The sequence below is a fragment of the Emydura macquarii genome, unplaced genomic scaffold (assembly GCF_026122565.2).
Source record: "Emydura macquarii macquarii isolate MOO-44397 ecotype Brisbane River unplaced genomic scaffold, CSIRO-AGI_Emac_v2 contig_1119, whole genome shotgun sequence".
In the NCBI taxonomy this organism is placed as follows: domain Eukaryota; kingdom Metazoa; phylum Chordata; order Testudines; family Chelidae; genus Emydura; species Emydura macquarii.
In genome coordinates, this window is record NW_027131256.1 from 4,066,191 (window position 1) to 4,094,123 (window position 27,933).

Sequence of the window (27,933 nt, forward strand, 5' to 3'; positions counted from 1 at the left end):
TTCCACTGAATGCTGTTGTCTCCGTTAGGGGAGAGAGGATGTTTGAAATAATTTAGCACCAGGCACTGATCCTCCAACAATGGTAGCATGATTGTGCAAACCCCATTATCGGCTTCAGGCCTTGACATGCATCTGCTTCAGCAGTTAGGACGATGACAAATCTAACTTGTGCCGAGCAACACAAAATAAAGACATTTACCGAGGGAACCAGTGCATGAATTACACATTTATACGCAAGCTGTTTCTACCAGAGACAGTGGCCTGTTGCTTTCATTGTCTCTGCTCATTCACACATTTAACAGATGGCTTCACTACATAACGGACACACAATATAAAGCCCCAGCACCGATGGGAAGGCTGGTGGTAGCCACACATGCTTCAGGTAGGAACTTGGGGAATGCAGGTTTGTCTTGTCATGCCAGCAAAGGTACTGAATTTTAACATGCGTGAAAATGTTGCAGCAGGTTTTCCCACTGGGCTGCCTCTGGCATGCAGCTATGCCCACCGGTAGCTTAAAGTGCACTGAACTCTAGCTGAGTGCTAGTACCCTGGTGACGTCAGCCTTTGAAAAAGGCTTTTCTGCAGCTCCATTTGAGTCCGTGATGTGCTGCTTGCAGATCATACCCCACTAAATCACTCCCTCCTCACCCAGGATTGTGTTCAGGAGAACATCTTAACCCCACAGCATGGCCCGGACACACGGAAAACATCAGCACTAAGTTGGTGGGGACTGTGGGTTGGTATGTGCGGAAAAAGTCAACTCCAGGTGCCTGTTGCGCGGAAGTAACCTTGCTTTTTGCTCTCCCCTTTCTGTCATTGGCAGATGTTAGCGCAGGAGAGCAAGGTCAGACCAATACCGCAGCTTCAGCATCAGCCTCCAACTCCACCTGAAGTGGTCCCAGGAAGCCAGCTGCACAGGAAAAATCACCAGTAATTTGAGTCTCGCTCAGCAACACTGGTCACATTTGGAAAGAAAATTAAAGAGGAAAAAAAAACAAACAAAAAAAACCCCTGTTCATTTTAGTGTTCAATTTTTTTATTATTGTTGTTCTTATTTAACCTTGTAAAATATCTATAAATACAAACCAGTTTCATTGTGTTCTCACTCTGTGGGGTCTCCAGGGCAGGGGAATAGGTGGGGGGAGAAGGGAAAGTGGAGCAATAGAACACACAATGTCTTGTCCCTCGACAATCTCTTTGTATCGAAAGTTTGCTGTTGTGTACTTCAGAACCAGGACTCTTGCCTCATGCCCCTCCCACAACAGAAAGAAGGAAAAAAACCTCATTCTCTGCTGAAGGTTTTTTTTTTTTTTTTTTTTTTTTTTGGTAACCTCTTTTTTTATTTTCTTTTTAAATGACGTTTCAGACTTTGGCGTAGTGCACAGCTTGAATTTGGTTGGGAGCTTAGCCAGGGTCATTCAATGGAGCTAAGTGTTTCTTGTGAGTGAATCCATATCTAGGCCATCTGAGGAAGTGATTTTGGCATGGTCTGGGGGTGGGGAGCTGATAGGACAATAAGTAGCCAAGAGAGGGGACATGCTTCCTGTGTGTCTACACTTGAAACTGCTAGTGGTAGACTTATTTTAAAAATCAGTGCTAGCAATAGAGAAACCTGCAGCTTCATTATGGGGGAAAGTCTATCAAGTGGAATATATATATATATTTATTTATAATATACACACGCATGCTCAAACACACCCGGTTAGCTTTATTGAAGCAGTTTGTTCGCCTAGTCTGAGTTCCTTCACCAAGTCTTGGACTTCTGGGTTTTCAAAGAGCCATGTAGTGCAAGAGAATGGCCAGTCAGCTCTGAGCTCCCGCAGAGAGAAGATGATGGATGGAATCCTGCAGGAGGAGGAGGCAGAGAAAGTTGAGGGGCCTTTTGGAAAGTGGCCCCTGTGAAAGCATTTTTTCCGGTTTTTGCTCTGAACGGCATGCCCTTTCCCAAGGTGCATACAGGAAAAAAGGACACCAGGGTTTATAATGTGAACTGTAACTATCTACTGGTTTATTTGTAATATTTTTATACTGCAGTTTGAGCTTGCAGATTGCCACGTTCTATAGATAGTTCTAATTTTAAATCCACAACTAGAATCTGTATTTAAGTTCATCTTTTTTTAGCCTCCTGCTTTTTTTTATCTTTATTTATTGATGCATGACACAGAGTTGCCATTATGATGTTTTTACATTGGTAGAATATTAATAAAATACACATCGAAGTGATATCAACAGTAACTTGTACCTGCTGACTTGCAGGAAAGCTGACTATATAAGCGTGTGTATATAATATAAATAGATACATGTATACATAAATACCGTAACTGCTTTTTGAGTTTTATTTTATCTACAGTCTTTAAATGGTCCGATTGAAGCATAAGATGAATGCTTGTTTCCAGTTTGAGTTAAAGGGGTTTTTTTCTGTCGTGGTGAATGGTGTAAGAATCCGAGACCCCGTTTCTGAAGTTAAAGCAATATTCTTTGGAAGGAGTCAGGTGAGCAGTGGGAAGTTGCAGCTGCAATGTAGAAATAGACTTTTGAGACCTGGTCTGTCTTATCCTTGAGGTTGGTGTCCATGTGGGCCTTATACACATTCAGAGCAACCTTAGTCAGCATGGTGCTTATGGGCTATTACTTGACCTATGGATCTTTAAGGCATAATGCATTGTTTCTGACATTTACAGACCTTTATGTGTGACCCAGGAGTAGCCAGCAGTAGCGGCAAAGTAAACTCAGTCACTGCAGGATGGCAGGAGATTTGTTCATGAACTCAGTACATTTCGGATCCCTGCACTTCATATTTGCCTCTTTGTGGGGGTTGTTTTTTTGTTTGTTTGTTTTTTGGAAAGACTGTTTCTTAGCAGCTGTAGAGCTCCCTCTGTCCTGTGTGATAAACCGTGTATGTCTGGGAGGGGAGTTTGCACAGATGAATGGATATCTGGAAAGAGAGAGGATAATCCACCTTAGTTATACTCTCATCATTTAGTGAAGCTGTGGGCAACAAAAAGGGTTTTTAAGCAGCTCTAGACAGATTCCAGCTAAAGAGAAGGGAAACCACATTTTTAAATTAAACAGAAGCACCCCCACTATATTTACAGTGAAGCACCTGTAATAAATAACTGAGGCCTGAAAGGAGTGTTTAATGCAAGAAATCAGCCGTTGAGTGCCCTGAATGATGGACTGGAGCCTAGATGATCAAATGTCCAGAGAGATTTTAGAGCACTTGGAAAGCAGGGGCCAGGAGCAGTGACTGGATCTGCCTTACGGACAAGACAGCTGGAAGGTTGGGCAAAGACACTTACTCTGGATCTGGGAACAGTAAATTACCAAGTTTATTTAAAAATTGCTGCTTGTTTCAGGGTGCCATGGTAGGTGGTTTGGTTGGTTTTTTCATGCAAGGCTGGTAGAGGAGGAGCGCTAAGAACTTTGATCTCATTCTTTTAGTTTTACTTTGTGGCAGTGCAAGTGTGTCTCTATGCGTGTAGGCTGGCGTCTCAGTGATTTTCTTTTTCAAAGATCATGGCAGGATCACCAACCCTTTTATACATGTTCGATCCAGGCCTTTGAATAACCTTTTTTCCTTTTTTTTTTTTTTTTTTTTTTTTTGGCGTGTGTGTAAATAAGGGCAGGGGGGGGCTCCTCACCAAATTCAAGCTTGTACATTATTTTTGGTTGTTTTTAAATTTTGAGTTTTATTGTTTTGTATGTAAATATGTGGACCCAGGAACTGTTATTAATGAGCAAAAAGTTACCGTTCAGGGCAGTGATTCTGTTTAATAATCAGACAAAATGTAGACGAGCTTTTTAAAGCCATATAGTTTTAACTCTGTACAGTAGGTACCGGCCTGTATTATTGTAACAATAACTCTAGCGATGTATAGTGTATCTATATAGTTTGGAGTGCCTTCGCTTCCATGATTTTTTTAATTTTATTTCCCTTTTTTTTGTCCTTTTTAACAGATGTCTCCCAGACAAAATGGCATCTTTGCTCCCCTGCTTTCTAACCCTTTTGAGTGCTGTAAGGTTTCAGTGATACATGGTCAGTAGTGGAACGAAAGGAAATTGTGTTTGTAACTCATTCATTCAAACCATGGCTTTATTCTGGATGTTTCAAAGTTGCCCACGCCACCGCACCCCATAGCAATGACTGGTTTCATTTTACACTTGCCCTCTTGGCATCTATTAGCCCAGTGGCTAGCGGCTAGATTAGACTTTGCTCGTCTCTCCCCGATCCCTGTGTCCAGAGGTCTTGTGAACAGCAGCCTCCAGGAGCCTTAGTTTTTTGTCTCTCCCTTCACTGTATTAAAGAGAGAACAAATCTGGCTTTTGCAAACAAAAAAAGGTATTTAAAAATCCCCCTAGTATTCTACATTGATAACCAGACAGCCTGCAGAATAGCTGTGGTGAGTTGTGGGGCCATTACTGTAGAACACTATAGCATCTTTCAAATAAGGGAATTTCCTGTTCCCTTTTCTGCTCTTCCTCACCCCGTCCCCAAAGTTAGTTTTTCTTAAGATAAGTTTAATGTTTTTCTTGATTTCTTGTGCCCAGCACGAAGGCCTTGTTTTTAAAACTAGTTCACTTGTGTTTCCTACCTTGTTAGTATTCCACATAAGATTGTCTTGAATGGGAAAACACTTAACTCTTTACCAAACCAAAGGTTGCTCTTTTTATTTTGATCCATCTCGTGTCCATTCCAGTGAGGCAGAGGCTGCACTTTCTTTCTGGTGACACGAAGGTCAGTGATGTCAATTTGTTTTTGACAGTCCACTCAGAATTATTAATGAGTTTATTTTTTAATTTCATTTTATTTTTGGATTGTTTTTAATGAAGTATGGTCTTGATCTGTCATTTTGTCTACTCTGCAATTGCATATGTTTCTGAGATGGAATTAATTACATTCTCTGTGTCCCCTGGTGGACATCAATCAAGACACTGGTATTTTAATTTCAAATTTACCTACCTTTTTAAGGAAAAAAATTAATGATGTTCATTTCATTAAACATTTAAAAAAATTGGCTGAACCAAGATCCCTGTTCGCTTTTCTAGTTGTTTTAAACCAAGTTTTATCCAAATAATGGCCAATTTGCAACTAGTGGCCATTTTAAATTTTCCCAGACTTGTTATGCTTTTTTTTAAAATTACCACTAAACTTTTCTCTATTAAAAATCTGAGCTACTGAAGGTAAAAAAAAAAACAAAAAAAAAACCAATAGCTATAAAAGCACAGTAGAGTATTTGACCCAGGAACTTCTTTTTTGAGACTACAAAAAGGCATCCTTCGTGTTCCCATTATTTCCACAGGGGATTTTAGTTAGCTTTTTGTTCATGGAGTTTGTTTCATTTTGCAACACTGCAATAACAGCAAAACAACAAAAAAGTAAAACTAAAAACCAGTACCCTAGGGGGTTAGCTTGAGAAAAGTAGCTTCCTTGTGTTGTTTTTTCTCAGTTTATTTTAATATATATATAATTGGCTTGCCTGTAAAATTTGCGTTCATTAATGTGTTGCTGATGGATCACTTGGGCCTGTACACACACAAATTACCGTGACCACTTCCATCTTAAAAACAGAATTCTAAAAAAAGTAGATATACTAAGGACTGTGGGTTGTATACAAACTATTGCATACACTTGTGCAAATTTGTCTTGATTTAAAGGAAAAGCAAAACCTGTTTAACTATTACTACTTGAATGCCTCTGTGACTGAATTTTTTTTCATTTTAAATATAAACTTTTTTTGTGGAAAGTATGCTTAATGTTTTATTATTTCCCCCACCCCTCCTACCCCCTTGTAAATACATTTTGTTCTGTGTGACTCAGTTTGGAAATAGTTAACTGGTACTGTAATTTGCATTAAATAAAAAGTAGGTTAGCCTGGAAATTAAATTTAAAAATACAAAGTGTGTGGTCTTTATTTCAAAACCCTGCCTCTTTCTCTCCTCCTCTTCCTCCTTCACCCCATTCCTCATCCCACACCTCTTTCCAGCCCCCCAAAAATAGATGGACATGACTTTGTAATAATTAAAACACGAGAAATAAGCATGTTTTCTTAAATGATCTGTGTTATTCCATGATATTTTTCCAAGAGATGCCAGCTTCTGTCTACAATTCCATTTGGTTTGATGGAGAGAGGAACCCTGCAGCAGTATATTTAAAAAACTTTACCCTCCACCTATAAGGACAAGCTAAGAACCTGTGTAAATTGCTGGCTTTGAATACTGCACTCTTTCTTTTTTATTATTTGATCCCATTTAGTAATGTTATTTGGTGGTGATCTGTAAAGTTTGTCAAGACCACATCCAGTGGGGCTGTTCCTCCAACAAATCAGCACGTTGCTATCTCTGAGTTGGGTTTTCCAGTACTGGATAATGTATGTATTAAACATGACATGTCTATTAGTGCAACAAAAATCCTTTTTGGGCTGGCTGACCTGGCCAAATCCGTTCTGTTGCTATCCTAAAGGCTAGATGCAAGGTCATGTGACCGCTGCTTCAATAAAAACAAATTTATATTGCAAAGAGGCTCCTGGTTTATTCCTAGAGACAAATGTTACATTCACAGCTGCCTGAACAGTAACTCTCAGATCTGCACAAACCTAGGTTGTCCCAGTCTTACATTTCTGTAGTGCCTTTCCTTCCCAAGAATCCCAAACTATGTTACAAGTCACACAAGAATTATTAAATGCACTGCTGACATGCTGATACCTCTGGGGGAGCTTCCGAACAGCACCCAGTACCATGACACATGGGGTTAGGAGAGGCGGTGCAGGACCATCCAACTGAAATTCTCAAGAGAATCCAGTTAAGTAGAACATGGTTCCCCTGGTTCTGGAATTTGGCCAGGACTTTGGAGCATTGTCCCCCCATGAATAGTGTTGGGTGATCTTTAATGACCACAAATGTGTTTTATGGGTCCTACAAAACAGCACCCACTCAGCATTGGCTCAGTGGAGTGTATATTATCACCTCCTGAATTGCCAAGACCAGTTTGAGGCTTTACAGGGTTTTTCCCCCCCCAAAAAAATTCACGAAAGGCAACTGTGTGTATTTCCTGGTTATTTCTGGATGGCAAAAGGGCTGATGAGATGTATGAAAGCAGCATCAGTGTTCAGGTTTTTTCAGTTTAAATCAATATTAAGTCATGACGGAACAACTCAACCCAAACCCACAGTTTCTCTCCTGGCGGCTGTGCTGGTGGCATGGTCTCAGGTGTGGTTTGTCCAAAAACGTGAATTTTTGTTGTTGCCTGAATTGTTAGACATACTTGCTGACAGGTATTTTGAAATAAATTACCAAAATAATTGAAACTGGTGTATAGTGTTATGTTGACAAAATGTGCAGAATTTTAAGGTATTGTGCACAGAATTTTTAATTTTTTGGTGCAGAATTCCCTTCTCTGTAACAAGTCTGCGTGGTGGTAGACACGGTGCAGAATACCTGGGAATGCAGCACGTTCCAAGGGCAGACTGGAACTGCAGAGCCAGGGTTGGGTGTGGTGGAGCCAGCCCTGGAGCCATCACTACATCAACAAAGTCACATTGTGTCAGTTAGCCAAGGGCTATGTACGGATTTCTGAGTTGTGGCTGTCCCAAGATAGTCGGGTGACCTGTTAGTGGAATGCAGAAGAGGGAGGGAATGAATGAAAGTGCAGGAAGGAGGTGGAGGGCTGGGAAAAGGCAGTGAAGATCCACGTGTTTAATGTCCTCGTTGAAAAGAGGAAGCTGGAAGGAGATGGTTGCTGGACAGGCCACTGACTTTCAAATCCTGGCACCTATTTCAAGCCTCATTATGCTCCAGGACCCAATCATGCTGTTTTCAATGTGCAGCCCCCACCAGGGCATGGGGGTTGATTTGGGAAAGAACCACATACCCCACATGGTCCTTTCTGATCTTGCATAATTTGCAGCCATTAAGAGCTGAATTCCTATCATCAAACACTTTGTGAGTGTGGTCTTCTATGCTGACCGATGGAATAGGCCAGTTCCAGCAGCTAGATTAATACAAGCCACCCAGCATGTTAGTGACACAGTAACCGAGGAGGGCTGAGGTTGGACTGAGTGTCAGGAAAGGCCAGGTCAGTACCGGGATTATGTAGGGCAGGTGCGCTTCAGCATTTTAAGAACTGTCCTAGGAGACAGCTGCCTGCATGGCCCATGGCTATCAGGAAGGCAAAATCCCTCTAACCCTTTTTCTTCTCTTAGGCCTGGGAAGATGGGTGGGGGAGTATGGGAATGCTGCAGCTGGTGCCAGGGGAGGGAGCAGGGCCATAGGGAATGCAAGCCTACAGCTGCAGCTAGGAAGAAAGACTCTGCATGGCCAGAGAGCTGAGCTGAAAGTGACACAGCTGACTTGTCACTGTTCTAAACAGCAGGGAGCTGAGATCAGCTGCCTAGAAGCTAGTGGCAAAGTCTCCGAGGACAGCATGAGCCAGGAGGAGAAGGCTGCTCCTGACAAAGTGCTCCAGTGAGCAGGGGAATATAAAGTATGAAGCCATCAGGGAGATTAGCAGCTGGGAAGAGCCAGCAAGGCCTTAGCAGATGCATTGTGGTGGGCCTGGGCCAGAAGATGCTGCCATTAAGGTCTGTGGGAGGGCATATGGGGGATGTCAATGTGCCCTTGATACCACAGGCCTGAGGAACAGTGCCAAGAAACCAGCCTAGCAACACCTGGGAGCTTGCAGGGGGTCTGGGTGTTGCACATTGGGCCCTTTCAAGTCCTCGGGAAAGGCAGCATGGTAGCTGCAGCTGCAATCCAATGGGTCCATGGGAGCAGTGACCAACTGGCTGGACTGAGCAGGGCCCTGTAACTTGGACATCCTTTCTCTTGGTGCGGTGCGCCTTTACATTTCAGGGGCCACTGTGTCCCGCAGGTTTCTCCAGGCAGTTCTAAGAGAACCACACGTTGTGCTTTCTCCTGAGGATGGCCTTTTGCTTGTTCTTCTTTGAGGGCTGGTCCCTATGGGCATTCACTGGGGGGGGGGGGTACATGCATTGAGACCAGAGCCTCTTCAGTAGCAGTGGCCATTGGTCTGTACCTGTACCCTTCACCTCCTCATGTGCCAAACCAAGGGCATAAGGGGCAGTGTGAACCAACCGCCTCTGCAGTGCCTTTCTACTGCTAACAGTTTGGGGATTGAACCCTGCTACATCCATCGCCTTTCCAGCATTCTGCTTGAATTTCGAGTCTGTGATTCACTGATGAATAGTTTTATCTTAGTCAGCTTCAGTTTTAGTTTAGATAGTTTGGGGATTGGGCCCCTCCTCCCCCCAGTTCTGTGGAGGACATTTGGAATGTCACAGTTCAGGGCAATTGCACCTCTATTCTTCTCTAGGGTCCAGCCAGTGCACCCACGCTCAGCCTTCCAGCTCCTCGGCAGTGCTCTCAGCGAGGAACACCTCCTAGAACGGCTCAGTCCCCCCAGAAGTGCTTTCTTGAGCAGGAACATCCAGTACCACCAAATCCACCAGCCATGCTTTCGTCATCTCCTCCAGAACAGGCAATGGCACCAGTCTCTCCCTTGCCACTGGCTGATTATAGACAATACCAAGCCATTGTGAGGAGAATTGCGGAAATCTTCCAGATCCCACAGGAAGAGGTTCAGAATCCTACCCATACATTTCTGGATATTCTCCAGACTATGGCTCCTTCTAAGGTGATGCTCCCTATCAATGAGGCCATCTTGAAGCCAACTAAAGCACTTTGGCGTACACCAGCCACCTGTGCCCTGACCCTGAAGAGGGCTGGGAAAAAGTACTTTGTGCCTGCCAAAGGGGTTAAATATTTGTCTTCCCATACTTGTGCAGGTTGTTGCAGAGCAAAACAGGCATCAGCCCAGGTCCACTCTCTGGGACAAGGATGACAAGAAACTAAATCTCTTCATCAGAAAGAACGTTCCATCAGTCAGCTTATTATTCTGTATTCCAAATTACCAGGCATTAATGTCCAAATATGACTTATTAATTAAAATAAATTGTTGGAATTCACCAATAAACTGCTATAGGAGCATAAGCTCCAATTCGCGGCGATCCTCAGCGGAAGGAAACTGATTGCCAGATCATCCCGCCAGGCATCACTTGATGCAGAAGCCATGGCTTTTCTCTGTATTGTGACCTGGTTGCAGTCATCAGGGTTCCCCAAGAAGGTCCAGGACAGCTGAAGATCTTTCCTTCAAGGGTAATAACCTGGTTATCAAGAAAACTGATGTTGCTCCATGCCCTCAAGGACTTCGCGTATCACACGCCACTCATACAACCCAGCAGCTTATAAGAAATTTTCTAAATGGCCCCTTCATAGGAACCAACCAACCTCTGTCCTATAATCAGAGGGCCTATGAGCTCCTTAGCAAACGCTAAATGAAATAATTGGGGCCACTGATGTCCATCTTCTCTCCCATCTCTCTACTACTTCACATCCTTAGCAAGATCAGGCAGGACAAGGCAGCAGTAATCCTGATAGCACCATGGTGGCTGAGGTAGTTCTGGTTCACCACTGTCCTACAGCAAGCCTCTCTCCCTGCATACATCTATAGCCATTTCTGGGCCTCCTGTCACAGAAAAAGGGCCTGTTTTTGGGTGGACAACAAACATAGATATCTTGTGCAGACGAGGTTCGTCCTTATCAGTAGTAGGAACCCTCTACATGCTGCCAAGCAGAAGCAATTCTCCATTTGGTGTCAGTATGACCTCTTAACACCAGAGGAGTCTGGAATTCCCTCTTATTCTGGACTACCCTCTCTCTTGGAAGGCATGGGCCTTGAAATTCCTAAAAGGAATTAGCGGAACATTCCCTCTGCTATTAAAACCTGGCCCCACCTGAACTTTTTGTACTCTTGGCACTTAGGCCAGGTCTACACTATCACTTACTTTGGTACAACTTATGTGACTCAGGGCTGTGAATAAGCAGCCCCACCGAGTGACATAAATTACACTGACCTAAGTGCTGTGGACAATGCTATGTCAGCGGGAGAGCTTCTCCTGCCAACATAGCTACTGCCTCTTGCAGAGGTGGATTTATTATGCTGACAAGAGAGCTCTCTCCCGTCAGCACAGAGCGTCTTTACAGATGTGCTACAGCGGTGCAGCTGCGCCGATGTAGTGCTTCTAGTGTAGACTAGCCCTTATGAACCTGCCCTATGAGCCATTGGCCACTTGCTCCCTCCTACACCTGTTGCCTTCCTCACAGCAATTACCTCTTTTAGGAGAGTGGGTGAACTTGTGGCCCTAATGGTGGACCTGCCTTACATACTTTATCCCTGTGAAAAATCCTTGGGGTTGCATTCCCAAGTTTATCACTAAGGTTCCGTCTGAATTTCACCTGAATCAGACTGTCCATCTGCCTGTCTGCTACCCAAAAACTCATATTAACAGCAAGGACAGGCAGCTCTGCTATCTGGCCATATGCAAGGCTCTAGCCTTTTATTTGCACAGGACAAAGCCCTTGGGGCTCTATTGATATATTTATTAGGCATTATGGCCTAACTCAAACTTCTGCCTAGGATGCTTCCTTTGGTTCAGCAATCCTGTGTTCAATAATACAAAGCACTTCCTTGCACTCTCCTCTTCAATGAGCGCTGTTTGGGACTCACGCATGGTAAATAACCACAGGGACCCGCACTCAAAGAAAAAAGGAAGGTGGTTCTTCAAGTAACATTCCTATGGGTGCTCTCCTTCGGGTATGTGTGGCCCCACATACCTTCAATCTGAGATTTTTGTTAGCAGTGTTTGTTTGGCCTGCACATGCATCCTACACAGCCTCATACTGGGGCTATATAGGACTGCACGCTTGAGACAGAACGTGTCTGCCTTGAGCATGTCTTGGCTAAAAGTTTTATTTCTCCTAGTTGCTAGTTTAGTTTTAGATAGTTTGCTAGTTAGATTATCTTAGTTTAATAGTTGAGAGGATTAGTTTAGTTTTCTTCCTCTCCTCTTGCTCCAGGAATGGAGGCTTGCCTGGCTCACTGGGGTTCAAATGTTATGTCATTTGCCATCAGGCTATTCTGGTTAGTGACAGCCACTCTGTGTGTTCGCAACTTAGGAGAATTGCATGTCCCACAGAATTGTAACTTCTGTTTGGACCTTAAATCCAGGACCAGGAAGAACTGGGAGATTAAGTTGAGGCTATTAATGATGGTGCGTTCCCTTCACTCTGCTACAGATCCAGGTCAGGAGAACTCCCCTGTACACCAGTTTCTTGGAAGATCCAATGCCACTTCAGTTCAGCTCTTGCCCCAGAAAGGGAAAGACTTCAGAGACCTCCTTGAAAGGTCCCAGGAAGACTCGCTCTGACTCCCTTCATAAGGAGCCTGTTCCTAGATGTCCCTTGGTCTTTCAGTAGGTCAACCATCTCAGAAGCTTCAACCTCTTGGCCCAGAACCATAGAGGCAAACGATTCCTCTACTATCGGCGGTGCTGGAAAGCCCCAGAGCTCTTCCAAGAGCAAACGCAGCTCTGAGCGATCCTCAGTACCACCTGAATATGACAAAATAGATAAGGAGAAACCTTCCTCCAGACTGGTACTGTCAGACTCAGCTTTACCACAAGTATCTCCCTCATAGGGTTGCACAGCACCAAGGAACCCAAACTGTCTGACCCCGTCAGCACCCACTTTGGAGTGCTCTAAATTTTCGGTAACATCTACCTCTACTATCATTTCAGTGCCGCTGCTCCATTTGGTGCCACAAGAATTTAGATACTGGAAGGATTTATCAGTGCCAGATGAACTGAAGTCTTCACTGCTTATGTGTACCAACAGCCTCTCGGTTCTGAGACCCACTCGATCACTGGACTCCTATCTATCTACAGTGCCACCTGATTCAACACCCTTTTCTGCTGGGGCTCCTCCACTGGACAATGTCTAGGACAGCGATGGAGACCTCCCTTCAGTTTTCTCTCTCAGTGCAGGGCTCTCCTACCCATCTATATAGGAACCCATTCTTTGACACCCGCAGGGGGGGAGAAAAATTTTGTGAACAACGTCATGTATGGTGGAAACAACGCTGGATGCCACCCCCTCTTCTGTATGGCCTCTCACGATGGCCAGACTAGGACTCCTGTGCAACACACTGACAATTTTCTAAGGCATCAACTCTCACCGACCAGGATAATAGACACACAAATCCCTGCGCCCCAGCCCACTCCTCAGTAAGAAACTCATGAGAAGCATGAAGTAGAGCAGATAAGGAGGCTACCTCTCAAACTACCATATCCTCGTCATTACCAGATGAGGCACAGACTATGATTTCCAGCAGTTTCAGGACCTCACAAAACAGGTGGTGGATGCTCTGCAGATACCAGTCAAGGAATCACAACAGAAGTTGCTGGACATTCTGCAGTCAACAACACTGACCAGAATTGCATGATCAATCAATGAGGCACTTTTGGATCAGGCAAAGATGGTTTGGCAAACCCCTGCAACAGTACTGCCAACTTGCAAATGGGGAGGTAAAAAATATTATGGCCCAACCAAGGACTCTGAATTTTTATTCTCTCACCTCCCACCTAATTCTCGTGTGGTGGATGCGGTGAACAATGGGGGAAAACAACATCACACCAAGTCGACCCTGTATGACACAGACTTCAAGTGCCTGGACCTTTTTGGCTAGAAGTCCTACTCATCTACGACCCTACAATTCCGGATCACAAATCATCAGGTGATCATGGCAAAATAAAAGTATACAAAATGTACGGCTTTCATTGAGCACTTTCTATCGGAGCAAAGAGCAATTTCAGGCCATCATTGTTGAGGGACACTTACTATTCAGGACATCTTTTCATGCATCTCTAGATGTGGCAGACAGCGAGGCTCATTCCATCTCTACAGCAGTAGTTATGCGCAGGGCATCCTGGCTCCAACTGTCCAGCTCTCCCAGAGAGACCCAGATCCCTGAAGAGGACTTCCCTTTTGATGGTTTGAATTTGTTTTCAGATGAGTCCCTGCACACTCTGAAAGACTCCATGACCACTTTATGATCTCTGGGAATTTACATCCCTATGAACAAAAGAAAATGTAGTAGGTCACAAAATGCCCAGAGATCCCATCCAATCCTGTTCTTTGGGTTCCAAGGACCCACAGAACTCACCAGAGGAAAAGAACCACTCATCCACCTAGCCCAAATACTCAGCCAGCATCAAAACACCAATTTTGATGGGTTGGTTGAGGGTTCAAATCCTCTCCATTTTTTACTTTACCACTCACAACAATTTGCTCACCTTCCTGCAGCTGGAGCCTGACTTTCCCATTTTCAGCATGTATGGGCATGGATTATTACAGACAAATGGGACTTTGATATTGTAACATTGGCTATACCATCCACTTTACATCCTTCCCTTCTCTACCACTCACTCTTCCCTACTCCTCTTTAGGGAGCCTGTCTCATAAACTCTTATTCAGACAGGAAATAAACTCCCTTCTTTGTTTAGGCTTGTGATAGACCCTGTCCCAGCTCAACACGAGGAAAAGGGTTTATAATTGAGTTATTTCCTTGTACCAAATAAAACTGGAAGATGGAGACGTATTTTAGATTTAAAACTACTAAACAAAGTTGTAAAGTCTCAGAAGTTCAGGATGGTGGCTCTGGCAGCTATAATTCCTTCTTCTAAATTCTGCAGATTGGTTTTCAGCCCTCAACCTACAAGAAGCATATTTCCATATAGCAATACATCCATCTCACAGAAAACCTGCATTTTGTTAGGCTGGGAACATTTTCAAAATCAGGTAAATGGAGTCATCTCAGTTCTGAGAATGTTTTAAAAGGTTCTAGTGATGGTGGCCAATTACCTTCATTGAGAGGTGATTTTTAGTATTCCTTGTAACTCAACCTTTTCAAGGGTCAGTCTTACAAAAGAGTGCTGTCAGCCATGCAGAAGGCCCTTTCTCTTCCTGGAACTGGATCTTCAACTCAATTAAAAAAAAATTTTCATATTGACCCCTGTTCTGAAAATACAGTTCATAGGGGCATCCTTGGATTTGCTGACCACCAGAGCCTACCTTCCCATGGACAGATTCATAACATTATCAAATCTAGTCAGGACTATTCAAGGGAGCTCCCAAAATCTCCTTGGTAGGGGGTGAAAAACTGTCTCCAACTCCTTGGTGACATGACAGCTTGCACTTTTGTAACAGATCATGCGCGGTTACACCTTTGTTGCGTCTAGGAGTGGCTCAGAGCAGTACTCACCAAACACACACAGCTTAGACAAACAGGTTTCAGTTCCCTGCCAGGTGAAAGATTCCAAGATTTCCATAGACTGGTGGAAAGCTCATCACAACGTAAGTGCAAGAATTTCATTTCCTTAACCACTCCCAATGGTTATTCTAACAATAGATGCATCTTTGTTGGGATGGAGAGCTCATCTCAATGCTCAGACAATCTGGGGCAGATGGTCACCTCAAGAAACCAGTCTCCACATCAACTTGTTGGAACTTGGAGGGCAGAAACACCTGCCTTTATTTTCTGCCTTTCATCAGGGACAGGTGAGTTAGGATCATGATGGACAATATGGCCTGCATGTTGTATATCAACCAGCAGGGAAGAGTGAGATCCTCCTCTTTGTGCACTGAAGCAATAAAGTTGTGGAATTGGTGCATAATCCATTATAGACACATTTTGGTAAGCTATCCCTGGCATTCAAAACACCCTGGCTGATGCTCTCAGCAGGCACTTCTTACAGGACTACGAATGGGAGCTGGACTCCCAGACCCTTCATGCATATTTCAAACTTGGAGATTTCCAGAAGTGGTCCTCTTTGCCACCCCCCACAAACAGGAAGTGTCATCTGTTCTGTTCAAGAGGAGGTTTAGGCCAGAGGTTCTCAACCTTTCCAGGCTATTGTACCCCTTTCAGAAGCCTGATTTGTCTTGCATACCCTGAGTTTCATCTCACTCAAAAACTACTAGCTTACAAAATCAGACAAAAATACAAAAGTGTCACAGCACACTATTCCTGAAAAATAGAAAAAATTCTCTCATTTTTACCACATAATTATAAAATAAATTGCAAACCCCCCCACCACCACCAGTATATAGAGCAGTATAAACAAGTCATTGTCTGTATGAAATTTTAGTTTGTTCTCACTTTGCTAGTGCTTTTTATGTAGCCCATTGTAAAACTAGGTAAATATTTAAATTAGTTGATGTACCCCGGAAGACCTCTGCGTACCCCCAGGGGTACACGGACTCTAGGTTGAGAACCACTGGTTTAGGTCACCATTCTGTGAGGAATGACTGCCTCCTGCCTTGGATGAAGGGACTGTTCTACATGTTCCACCAATGTTTCTGATACTGAGGTTGACTAACAAAATCAGACAGGACAAATCCAGGGTTATTCTAATAGCCCCAATGTGGCCACGGTAAGCATGACATCCTTACTATCCAGTAATCAAGCTTCTGATCATCCCTCATCTGCTCTCCCAAGATGCCAGTCTGTTATTTCATCCCAACCTAGGAGTTCTCTGCCTCAGGGCATGGCTCCTCAGTGGTTTGTGGGGCTAGAGTCTGACTTTTCTTCAGAAGTACAACAGGTGTTATTAAAGAGTAGGAAAGAATCTACCTGAAATTCTTACCTTCAGAAGTGGAGAAGATTTAGCCAAAGGTGTGAATTCAAATAACTCGCACCTGAATCTTCCTTATTCTCTGCTACCCTGGATTACCAACTGGAACTGAAGAAAACAGCATTATTAACCAGCTGGGTCAGTGTTCACTTGACCACCATAAAAGCCTTTCATTCCCCAGTGGAAGGGTTATCAGTGTTGTTCACCCAACAACTCCAAGGTTCATCAAAAGCTTGGGGAAACGTTTTCCTCAAGTGAAAGACCCCACTCCAACTTGGGATCTAAATCTAGTTCTTAGACCTCCCTTTGAACCTATGGTGACTTGCTTCTTACTGAATCTGTCTATACAGATGATCTTTTTGGTAGCCATCACATCAACCTGAAGAGTTGGAGGAATTGGAGCCTTAATGGTAGACCCTCATTTCATGGTATTCTTTCAGAACAAGCTTTCCTTACATCCACATCCTAGATTACTTACTAAAGTGTCATTTGAGTTTCATCTTGATCAGTCCAGTCATTTACCGTTGTTTCCTGAAAACACATTATTCTCAACAGGAGGCTTCCTTCCATATTTCAGATGTGAGAAAAGCATTGGCCTTATATCAAGATAGGACCAAACCACTTTGGAGGTCTAGTTTATTTGTTTCCACTGTAGACAGAACTAAAAGATCCACAATCTCCACCCAGAAGCTACTGAGGTGAATCTTTGGGTGTATCATCATATGTTATGATGTGGTTAGCATTCAATCTCCTTCCAGGGTATTAGCACACTGTACAAGGTCACAATTAACATCTATGGAATTACTTAAAGATGATCCAGAACCTTAGATCTGCAGAGCCACTATGTGATCTTCAATACATACCTTCTCCAACCACTATTCCTTGGCTCACGCCTCCAGATCCATTGCGGCTGTTGGCAATGCAGTTCTATCTTCTGTTCTGGACTTAATATCAAAGCTCCCTTCTCCCTGTGTGAATACTGCTTGGATTCATCTAGAATGGAACACCCATAGGGACACTCCTCAAAGAAGAAATGGTTACCCTGTGCAGTAACTGGTTCTTTGAGATGTGTGTCCAAATGGGCACTCTACTACCCGCCCCCCCATCTCCCCTCTGCTTTGGTGTTTCCTTTGTGGGACATTGAGTCATAGAGAAAGAATTGAGGAAGGCTCACCCATGGAGCCTTATATAGAATCACAGAAGTGTAAGATTGGACGGGACCTAAATAGTTCATCTAGTCCAGTTCCCTGCACCCAAGGCAGGACTACATAATAACTAGACCATTCCTGACAAGTGTTTTGTCTAATTTGTTCTTAAAAACCTTGAATTACGGAGATTGCACAGTCCCCCTGGGTAATTTGTTCCAGTGCTTAACTACTCTGCCAATTAGGAAGTTTTTCTAATGTCCAATTTAAACATCCCTTACTGCAATTTAAGTCCATTGCTTCCTGTCCTTTCCTCAGAGGCTAAGGAGAACAAATTTTCACCCTCCTTCTTCTAACAACCATTTATGTACTTGAAAACTGTTATTACGTCCCTTCTCAGTCTTCTCTTCTCCAGACTAAACAAACCCCATTTTTTCAAACTTTTCTCATAGGTCATGTTTTCTAGATCTTTAATATTTTTGTTGCTCTTCTCTGGACTTTTTCCAATTCATCCACATCTTTCTGAAATGTGGCACCCAGAACTGGACACAATTACTTGAAGTGAGGGGCCCTATCAGTGCGGAGTAAACTGGAAGAGTTACTTCTTGTGTCTTGCTTTACAACACTCCTGCTAATACATCCCAGGACGTTTGCTTTTTTTGCAACATCGTGATACCATTGATTCATATTTAGCCTGTGATCCATTTTACTCCCCAGATCCCTTTCCACAGTACTACTTCCTAGGCAGTCATTTCCCATTTTATATTTGTGCAATTGATGGTTTCTTCCTAAGTGAAGTACTTTGCATTTGTCCTTATTGAATTTCATCCTTTTTACTTCAGACCATTTCTCCAGTTTGTCCAGATCATTTTGAATTTTAATCCTATCCTCCAAAATACTAGCAACCCCTCCCAGCTTGGTATCGTCTAAGTGTACTCTCTATGCCATTATCTAAATCATTGATGAAGATATTGAGCAGAACTAGACCCAGGACTGATCCCTGCAGGACCTCATCGATATGCCCTTCCATCTTGACTGTGAACCACTGATAACTACTCTCGGGGGACCGTTTTCCAACCAGTTATGCACCTATCTTATACTAGTTCCATGTAGGCTACATTTCCCTAGTTTGTTTATGAGAAGATCCTGCAAGACAGTATCAAAAGCTTTATTAAAGTCAATATATACCACATCTACTACTTCCCCCCACATCCACAAGGTTTGTACTTTGTCAGAAAAAAAGCTATTAGATTCATTCGACAGGATTTGTTCTTGACAAATCCATGTTGACTGTTACTTATCAATTTATTATCTTCTAGGTGTTTGCAAACTGATTGCTTCATTATTTGCTCCATTATCTTTCCAGGCACTGAAGTTAAGCTGACTGGTCTGTAATTCCCAGGATTGTCCTTATTCCGCTTTTTATAGATTGGCACTATATTTTCCCTCTTCCCGGCCTCTGGAATCTTTCCTGTCTTTTATGAGTATTTGAAGATAATCACTAATGGCTCAAATATCTCCCCAGTTAGCTCCTAGCCTCGGTGTGGAGTGCAAGGGGTGCATGCAGAGGCCAAATGGACACTGCTAATGAAAAATCTCCAATGTCAGGTGCATGATATGCACGTGCACCTGAAGTGGAGCACCCACAGGGACACATCACGAAGAACCACAGTTACTATAGAGGGTGAGTGACCTTTGCTTACCTCCCTTATAGTAAATGGAGTTCTTCAAGATGTGTGGTCCCTATGGGTACTCATGAGCAGCCAGACAGCTGACTGAGCCAGAGCCTGACCAGCTTCAGAGCAGGCTGCAGAACCCACCTATGCCAAAACTTTCTTGCCCTAACTGATGACAAGAAAACACTAACATGAGCACACAAAACCCAAAGAGCACTTCCTAGGAGAAGAGCAAAGTAGAGCAGAACCTACTACAAAGTCCTCTCTGGATTTTTTCTAATGCAGTATGCAGTGTGTAGGCAAATAGAATTGAGGCCTGCCGCATGCCACAATCAGCAGGCCCCTCGATTCTGTGTGGATTGTGGAAAAGCTACAGCAGGTTCAGTTAAATTTTAAAGTGGAGGTTTTCCATGAATTAAAAGAGCAATTAATCCTGCACTGACTACAGGCTCCCCTGTGTGTGTGTGTGTGTGTGTGTGTGTGTGTGTTGTTAAATTTAAACCATTTTATTCCTTTTCTCTGTTTTTAGTTTTCAGTGTGCTACAGCTTTTTGTAATGACGACATGTAACTGCCCCATAGAAATTGTCAGAGGGGAGCTGGAGGCTTTGGCAACTGAAATTAAGAGGCACTTTGAGCTTGTAGGAAAAGCATATTGGCTGCTGTTTCTGCTAAAACAGCCAGCAGTGAAATAGTTAATGTTGGTATTTAAGCTGTCATCGCTAGGTAACAACCTACTGCGATGAAGGAGACACCTCTTTGAGCTATTTTTCAGGTTTTCTGCAAACACAGGCAGCCAACACTGCATCAGTTCCACTTGATTCCTGTTTTCAAAGTTTTCTTCCTAAACGAGAAGTAGAAACAGATTTTTTTTTATGAGTGCTGAGATTCTGGAGCACACTTCTGCAGCAAGGGGTGAATGCTGTGGTTGTGAAATAATGGAATATCCTGACCTTTGACTATGGCACTATAGAAATATCATAAATTAAATATAGACAGGCACATAGAAAGATGTCAGATGGAGAAACTGAGCTATAGCAATGCAACAATGTTTGTAAGTTGCTTTAATTGCTAAGGATAATTATTATTGGTTCATTTAAAAGATTACAGTCTGGAGAATAATCCTGCAGTGCCTTAAGGGGAAGTCTCTGCATTTTGTGATGCTATTGACAAGCTGTTGTTTTCTAAATGGAAAGGTAACAGGGAAGTGATGTTGACCCAGCTGGGTATTTAGTGGGGCAGAAGGTTAAATACGCTCCTGATTTAAGGGCTGCACAAAGCTTTTGTTCAATACTTCAGGCTTGTTAATGCATCTGTACTTACAGAATGTGCTCAAAGCCAGTGTTGTCACCAACAGCACTAGCATCTGCTCCTTCCACTGCAACTGCAGTTATATCAGTTTAGTTTGCATTGCAGTCAGCATGATGAGCTTTCAATATCCATCACAGAGGCATGGGTTATGGTCCCTGCTCACAGCAAACCACCTCAATTAATGAGGCTGCCAGAGAGAGTCTCCTCTGTGAGGCTCCATTCTGAGTAACAGGCTCAGCATTCAAATGAAGATGTACTGTCAACGGAAGAACTAAATCCTAGAAAAGGTTCAGCGGTGGGCACTGGGCTTTGCAGTTCATCTGGTACCGACTTTGGGTCTGCTGCCAGGAGGAGCTGTGATAGCATACAGTAGTTGCAGATGACCTGATGTGCCAGGGAGTAACTGGAATCACTGTTGCATAGTCTGGTACTTAGTTGTGAGAAGTGAGTGCTAAGGAGCCGTTCCATAGGAACCAGCAGCTGTGGAGAGCTCTGTCCATGGCGGCCAGCAAGGTTTGTTTCCCTTGGGAAGAGACCCTGTCCTTTATTTGTTAAATTTGTGTGTGTGTGTGTGTGTGTGTGTGTGTGTGTGTGTGATGTGTGTGAGAGGGGGACTTTTTAAGCACTATATGAATTCACAACATTGATTTGGAGAAGAGGGAGGGTGCCCAGGCCAAGGGGAGTATCATGGAGCCAACTGATGGAAAGAGTGACCATCTGGAATCATTGTAGTTTGACAAACTTGTTTAAGTTGTGAAGGTCCAAAATGGGAAGCCAACTGCCGGATTTCTTTTGAACCAGGAAGTAGTGGGAGCAGACTCCTTGTCCCCTGTGTTGTACAGGGACTGGTTCTATGGCTCCCATTTGCAGAAAATGGTTTACTTAGAACTGAATAAGGATGGGCAGGTCATTGGTGGGATGGCATAGTTAAGAAGGGGATGGAATATCCTTTCTTAATTATTTCCAGGACCCATTTGTCTGAAGTGATAAGCTTCCAAGATGATAGGAATAGAGCTAATCAATAATCAGTATCAGATACTCTTAAGTCTGATATGTATCTGTACTTCTGTGGTGCATATGACATCAATGGTGCCGCTGTCGTACACAGTGCCATGGTGTGTATTTAGCATGGTCATCCGGTGGTGCCAGAGACTTTTTCGGAGCCAAAGGTATAGCGGCGGTTAAAGTCTATGTCGACATCTTGGTCAGTGCCGACGGCTTTCTCAGTGCTGATGTCAGTGCCGTTGGCTGTTTCAGAGCCACAAAGGGTCTCGGAGCCACAGATGCGGGTGAGGGCTTGCTTCCGTCACCACAAATAGAGAGTGGTGCCGATAGCTGGTGATGTGCTTAAGTATGGTCTTTCGACCTTGTCTTAGGGACTGAGGAACTCAGTTTATTTGCAGTGCCTGCCCCTTCTCAGAAGCCATTGATGCCGCGGATCTAGCCAGGGACAGCATTCTTAGGATTTGTGCCTCAGGAGTTGAAGAAGGGGCCACTCTCTTCTTACGCTTGGCCCAATCAGAGGATATTTTTCTCTTACTCAGGCGTGGAGAGAGAGGATCTTGACAAGCGTGAGGGACTCTTCGGGGAGGAGTGTGAGTTGGAGTTGGAAGCTGGATGAAGGGTCTTCTCCATCAGGAGCAATTTAAGTCTGATATCCGTGTCCTTCCTTGTTCTGGGTTTCAAATCCAGGCAGTGGGAGCACTTCTGAGGAACATGTTCCTCTCCCAAACAACAAATGCAATCTGCATGGTCATCCGTTATCGGGAAAGTGGCCCCGCAAGAGACACACCCTCTTAAACCTGGGAGAACTGGGCATAAGGGTAAGGTAATCCCTCCCATCCTCATCAGGAAGCTAAGTGGAAAATAGAAACCTACCCTATGCTAAAGACTGTAGAGTCGTAGAAAATAAAATAGTAGGAAAAATTAATACCAATGAATATTTTTTTTGAAGAAAGAGGAAAAAGAAAAGAAAAAATGAAGAATTAACTATCTAAGGAGAAGACAAAAACAGGCCCTACTAATGGTTCTGTTCCAGACCACAGGCGATAGAGAAGGAACTGAGGGCAGTCGGACTGCACAGCACTATGTATACTTCCTACACGCTGCGCGAGGCAGGGTAGGTGCACATGTGCAGTTCGACGGGTACTGCTATTGAAGATCTCCGATTCCAGACACTGCCACACCTACAGTGGACACCCATGGGGACACCACTCGAAGAACACTAATTCCAAGTCTACACTAGAAACTTTTGCTGGTATAGTAATGACACATGGGGGGTGCGTGTTTTTACCATATTTCTATCCCAGCAAAAGCTCTAGTGCAGATGCAGTTCTACCATCATAAAATGTGCTTTGGCAGTATAGCTTATTTGTTCAGAGAACAGGGTAAGCCAGCAGAAGAACTCAAGTGTATGTATTCCCACTAGAGAGTTTGCCCATATAGCTATACCAGCAAACCCTTTCTAATGTAGACAAGGCTTAAAACAGTTTGCATTAATGCCTCATGCCTGCAAAGCCTAGCTTTTAGGAATGAGATTCCTAGCCTCCCATTATTGCATCAGGCTGGGGGGGGTCATATTTCACCGTCTTACATCACATCAACAGATCACCATAGCTATCAAAATATAGAACATGCCTATACAGTACTGACAGTGTCAATTACAGTGGCAAGTTTGTAAAAACAGCAATGAACAAGAGAGAATGTTCCCAATCTTTATTACTGCAGACCCGAAGGAATCCATTGTGCATATTTCAGATACAAAAGTCAGCCCAAACACTTCTCTTTTCCCGCTAGGAGAGGGAATGGTGTTCTCATTCCCCTTGTTGCTGAGCTGCTTTCCTTCTTCAAAGTACATTTAGCAAAGTCTGACAAAGAAACCACAAATGACAATTGAAAGCAATTTCTAAATCACTGACAGTGGAATTTCCATCTATAAAATGACATTTCCACTACACATCCTACCATAGACCTAGCTTACATGACATGCAATAATCAGTGCAAAAAAGCACACCACTCTGACAGTGTCCCTTAAAACACAACTAAAGTTAGGACTTTGAAAGATTAGTGTTCTTACACCCTGGAGTATACCCCTACTGAATATACATAGTAACTGCATTACTGTTATACAGTACAGGAGATGCCTTTATGATCAGAACAAGTTCTTGAACACTTACTCCATTAAAAACCATATTACACACATTGAAATAAATGCAGGCATCATGTTTATTTCAACACGTGATTTTAGGAACAGGATTTGTGAGACTGGATCATACCCAAGATCTATCTGGTCCAGTCTCCTGTCTGACAGTGATCAGCACCAGATGCTTGAGAGGACGGTGGACGAAACCCTACGGCAGGCGGACTGTGGGATAATCTGCCCTCCATTAAGGCCTCATCCTAATCCATAATAGTTAGAGATTGATTTAAACCCTGAAGCACCACTTATATCTCTCTTCCAAATTCTAGTTATTAACTTTTGAAAGTCTGGCTGTGCTTATTATACATGTAAATGTCTGTGATGCACTGTACCTCAAAGTAGCACCCTGTAAACCCCATATTCATTATTTGTATATGGTTGTGATAGTTCATACAAAGCATACTTTGTAAGGTATCTCATGAAAAGTCATGATCTGCTGAAACTCACTGTTCTGTCAAAATATGTATATCATTAGTGTGTATGAAGTTATGAGATTTTGCTACATGGTTGTTGTTGAAATAGGTTGACAGGCAGGGTAATGCCCACACATAGCTCTCCAGTGGTAACAAAGAGGTGATGCGCACTCAGGTGGGCATTAAACAATCATCACCAGCCATTGACCATCAGGGGAACTGAGATTTGCAATTCAATAAGAGACAGATGTGCAAGCACCACACAGTGGGGATTGCTCAATTCTATGACTCAGCAAGGCCCACCAGGACGTGTCTGAGCCAATACTTTTTCAGAGACATGAACTGAAGAGTATAAAATAAGGAACAGTGGCATCATGAGAACACCTCTCTCCTCCCCCACTTACTCCGAAGGCAACAAGAATGTTTGGAAGAAAAGACTTTGAACTGGGGAGACTGGTCCCAGGCTGAACAAAGAATCCAATCTGTGTATTAAGAACTATGGACTGCTTTCAATGCCTACTGGAGTGAGGAAAAACTGCTTGATTGAAATATTGCTTAGTCTGATATAGTTTAGCATTTGGACTGCGATTTTTACCTTTTATTTCTCATGTAACCAATTTTGACCTCTATGCCTAACATTTACAATCACTTAAAATCTATCTTTCTGTAGTTAATAAACTTATTTTAATGTTTTGTCCTTACTAGTGAGTTTGTCTAAAGTGCTTAGGGAATCTGCTCAGATTACAAAGGCTGGTGTGTATCCACTATCCTTTAACAAAGTGGCGAACTAATTAATGAGCTTGCATTGTTCAAGAGAAGGTCTTGAGCAGTGTAAGAAAGTACATTTCTGGGGTGCAAGGACGGAAGGATTTCTTGGTGTCTCCCTTTGTATAGTTCATGAGTGGCTTAGAGAGCATTCATGCAATTTAGCTGGATGTGTTCCTGTTGCTGCATATTGTTGGCTGAGTGAACACAGCACCTGGAAAGATTCGCTGCTTGTCACTAGCAGAGCATTATGAGAGACTGAATAGGCTGGAGAGTTAAAGGGCTAAAGTGGTTCCACAGTTCCAGGTTGTACCCTGGGGTCCAATCACAGTGTCCAATCCCTCTTTGATTCTTGCTAAAATTCTTGGCTTCAAGGACAACCTGTGTCAGTGAATCTAATTATATACTGTGTGAAAATGCTTTTTAATCAGTTTTGCATTCAATGCTTTCCAATTTCTTTAACTCTCTGTTCATTTGTAAGACAGGGATAACAGAAACTCCTGCTCTACCTTTTCTAAACTAGTAATTATTTTATGTATGCTTTCATCATGTCCTCTCTTTTTCATCTTCTTTCTAAGGTAAATAATCTCAATCTTTTCCATCTTACTTCATACTTTTCTTGTCCCTAATCATTCTCATTGCCCTGCTCTGAACCCCTTCTAATGCTGAATAAAATCCAGCTATTCTCTTGGCCAGCATACATCTATGGGCATAGCACCTCCAGCCCAGTGATTATTTCAGTGTATAGTCACATGTCTTTGTTTTTTATTTGTCTCCTATCCCAAGCCCCCCATCTGACTCATAGCTCACAGGAATATATACATATAGTGCATTCACTCACCATTCTTTTATTTCTGTTTTATTCTCCTCCTAAAAAAAAAAAAATCAAAACAAAGGGAATTTAATGCAAAAATCCTATAGTAAGGCACTGTTGAGTTTCTAAACAATAGTTTATTTGTATTTCAAAAGGATAGAATTACAACACTGAATTAGCAGTTACTCATTCACTGTATACCTGAGATTCTACAGGCAAATAATATAACCTAGCACACAGAATGGCCAGATGGTTATACAGATAAGTGATGTAAAGAGGAAGTACCTAGTGATATTATAAACTCATTGTTACATTCATGTTATGAAGTAAGGCTGGTACTTGGTGCCGTCAATCAATTTGTAAACAAGTAGCGAGCACTTGGTGCAGCATCTTTTTACTTGCGTAAATACTTCCGATGTCTAGTGTGGCTATGCTGTGTTGGTTGCATTTGGGGTGGACATTTATTTGAGTTTGTTGGAGTTTCTAAATCTACAAAAAACAGGAATTTTGAAAAGGAGCAGTCCAAGAGTTCAGTGAGTCTCTTGCAGATCTATAATCAAAGAAATGCACTACATGTATTTGTGGTATGTTGCTTCCAAACATTCTGAGCTTCAGCAGCCATGCACTTTCAATCAAGGCAAAGCCAGCATGCAACAAAATATAATTTATGCTCCGTGTTGTAAAGAATGAACAGCCTTTCCAAAAACATTCATCAGGAAGGTCAGACCAAATGGTAACATTTCTGGAAAGTTATAAGCACTTGAAAATGGGGTCTTTGAATGAATGTGTCACATCAGCCATAGCCATATTTCTGCTACCACAGCCCTAGCATGTTAGAGCCAGATACTGCTTGACTTGCTGATGTGAACAATCCCACTGTGGCCAGTGGGACCACTGCCATGAATATGGGTTAATAACACACAGAATATGTCTACAGTGCAGCTGGGAGTGAGCCTCCCAGCCTAGATAGACAGACATGCGCTAGCTCAGTGTGAGCTAGCGTGCTAAAAATAGCAGTGTAAATGTTGTGGCTCAGGCAGCCCCCCAAGCTCAGACCCAGGGGGTCAGATGAGCTTGAGAGCCCAACCCCAACTTCCACATGCTATGAACTGTGTCAGAATAAGGAAAATATGTAAGTAGGGCAAACTCCCAGTTACCTGCACTAACCTTACCATGCCTTGACAATCCTAAGGGGAATTTCACTGTTTAATAGTTAAACCACATCTTTAAGGTTTAGACAGTAAAAATCTCCTGGGAGTTAAACCAAAGCCAGTGACAAACTGCTTTAGACAGGAGCTACTATGGCATAACACTCTCAGGACTGCTTCCAGGCTCCAATGCTGGCAGTCTGCAAGAGATCCAGACATTGCTGCTCTTGAGGGGCATTCTAATGGAGAGAGATGCTTCTCCATCCTGTGTACAGTCAGGATGCTGCCCTGAACAAAGTGGGTGCAGCTTCCTTTCCTCCCTCCCCCAGAGGCTGAGCTCCAATGACTGAGGCAGGGAAATAGATCACAAACTCACCTGATTCATCTTCTCTCTTTGCGGGGGCTACATCAGCCTGTGAGTGCCTGTCCGATGTTTCAAAATGGCTCACCACTGTCCCTCCCTGGGTCTCTTCCCGCAGTGTTTCATACAGTACTTGGCTGGTTAGGACAGCATAAGGGCTTTCTCTAACCTCTGCCGCACTCTGTTCAGCAGCTGCTCTGCTAAGAGCAGAACTGGCTGTCACAGGAGAACTCCCTGTAATCTTGGTCACAGATTCTCCATTTTCCAATGTCTGTTGTCCCACCACTGAAGAGTTCTGAGCCACTGCTATGTCCGTGCTCCTGTGGATGATCTGATGAGCAGCACTGATGTGTTTTCGCTGGGACTGCCTCACTATACACAAAAAAGAGAGAGGATTTTCACCTGGAGCCGTACTGCATGAACTCTCTTCAGAGACCAAAAAATATAAAAAATAAAAAAGGCAGCTCTTAGCTTTCAGGAGCTGTGAAAAAGCCTGTCAGAAAAAATCAGACCCTTCTGGTTTTGGTTGATAGTGTTCTACAGCCATCTAATAGCAGCA

General features: G+C 43.2%; 2 protein-coding genes across 3 annotated transcripts in view; one reads left to right on the plus strand and one right to left on the minus strand.

Moving 5' to 3' along the window:
- The window catches only part of GSK3B (glycogen synthase kinase 3 beta), a 211,824-nt gene extending 205,308 nt beyond the window's left edge, over positions 1-6,516 (plus strand). For both annotated transcript variants that reach the window (XM_067546004.1, XM_067546005.1), the window contains one exon: positions 824-6,516. In XM_067546004.1, coding sequence (XP_067402105.1) covers positions 824-891 — 68 coding nt within the window. In that variant the 3' untranslated portion in view covers positions 892-6,516. The remainder of the gene's footprint in view (positions 1-823) is intronic.
- A 16,858-nt stretch (positions 6,517-23,374) lies between these two features.
- Positions 23,375-27,933, minus strand: part of CFAP91 (cilia and flagella associated protein 91) — a 76,621-nt gene continuing 72,062 nt past the window's right edge. Inside the window, exons 17-19 of the mRNA XM_067546372.1 lie at positions 27,390-27,746; positions 25,893-25,921; positions 23,375-23,541 (exon numbers count right to left, since the gene is read on the minus strand). Coding sequence (XP_067402473.1) covers positions 25,911-25,921; positions 27,390-27,746 — 368 coding nt within the window. The 3' untranslated portion in view covers positions 23,375-23,541; positions 25,893-25,910. The remainder of the gene's footprint in view (positions 23,542-25,892; positions 25,922-27,389; positions 27,747-27,933) is intronic.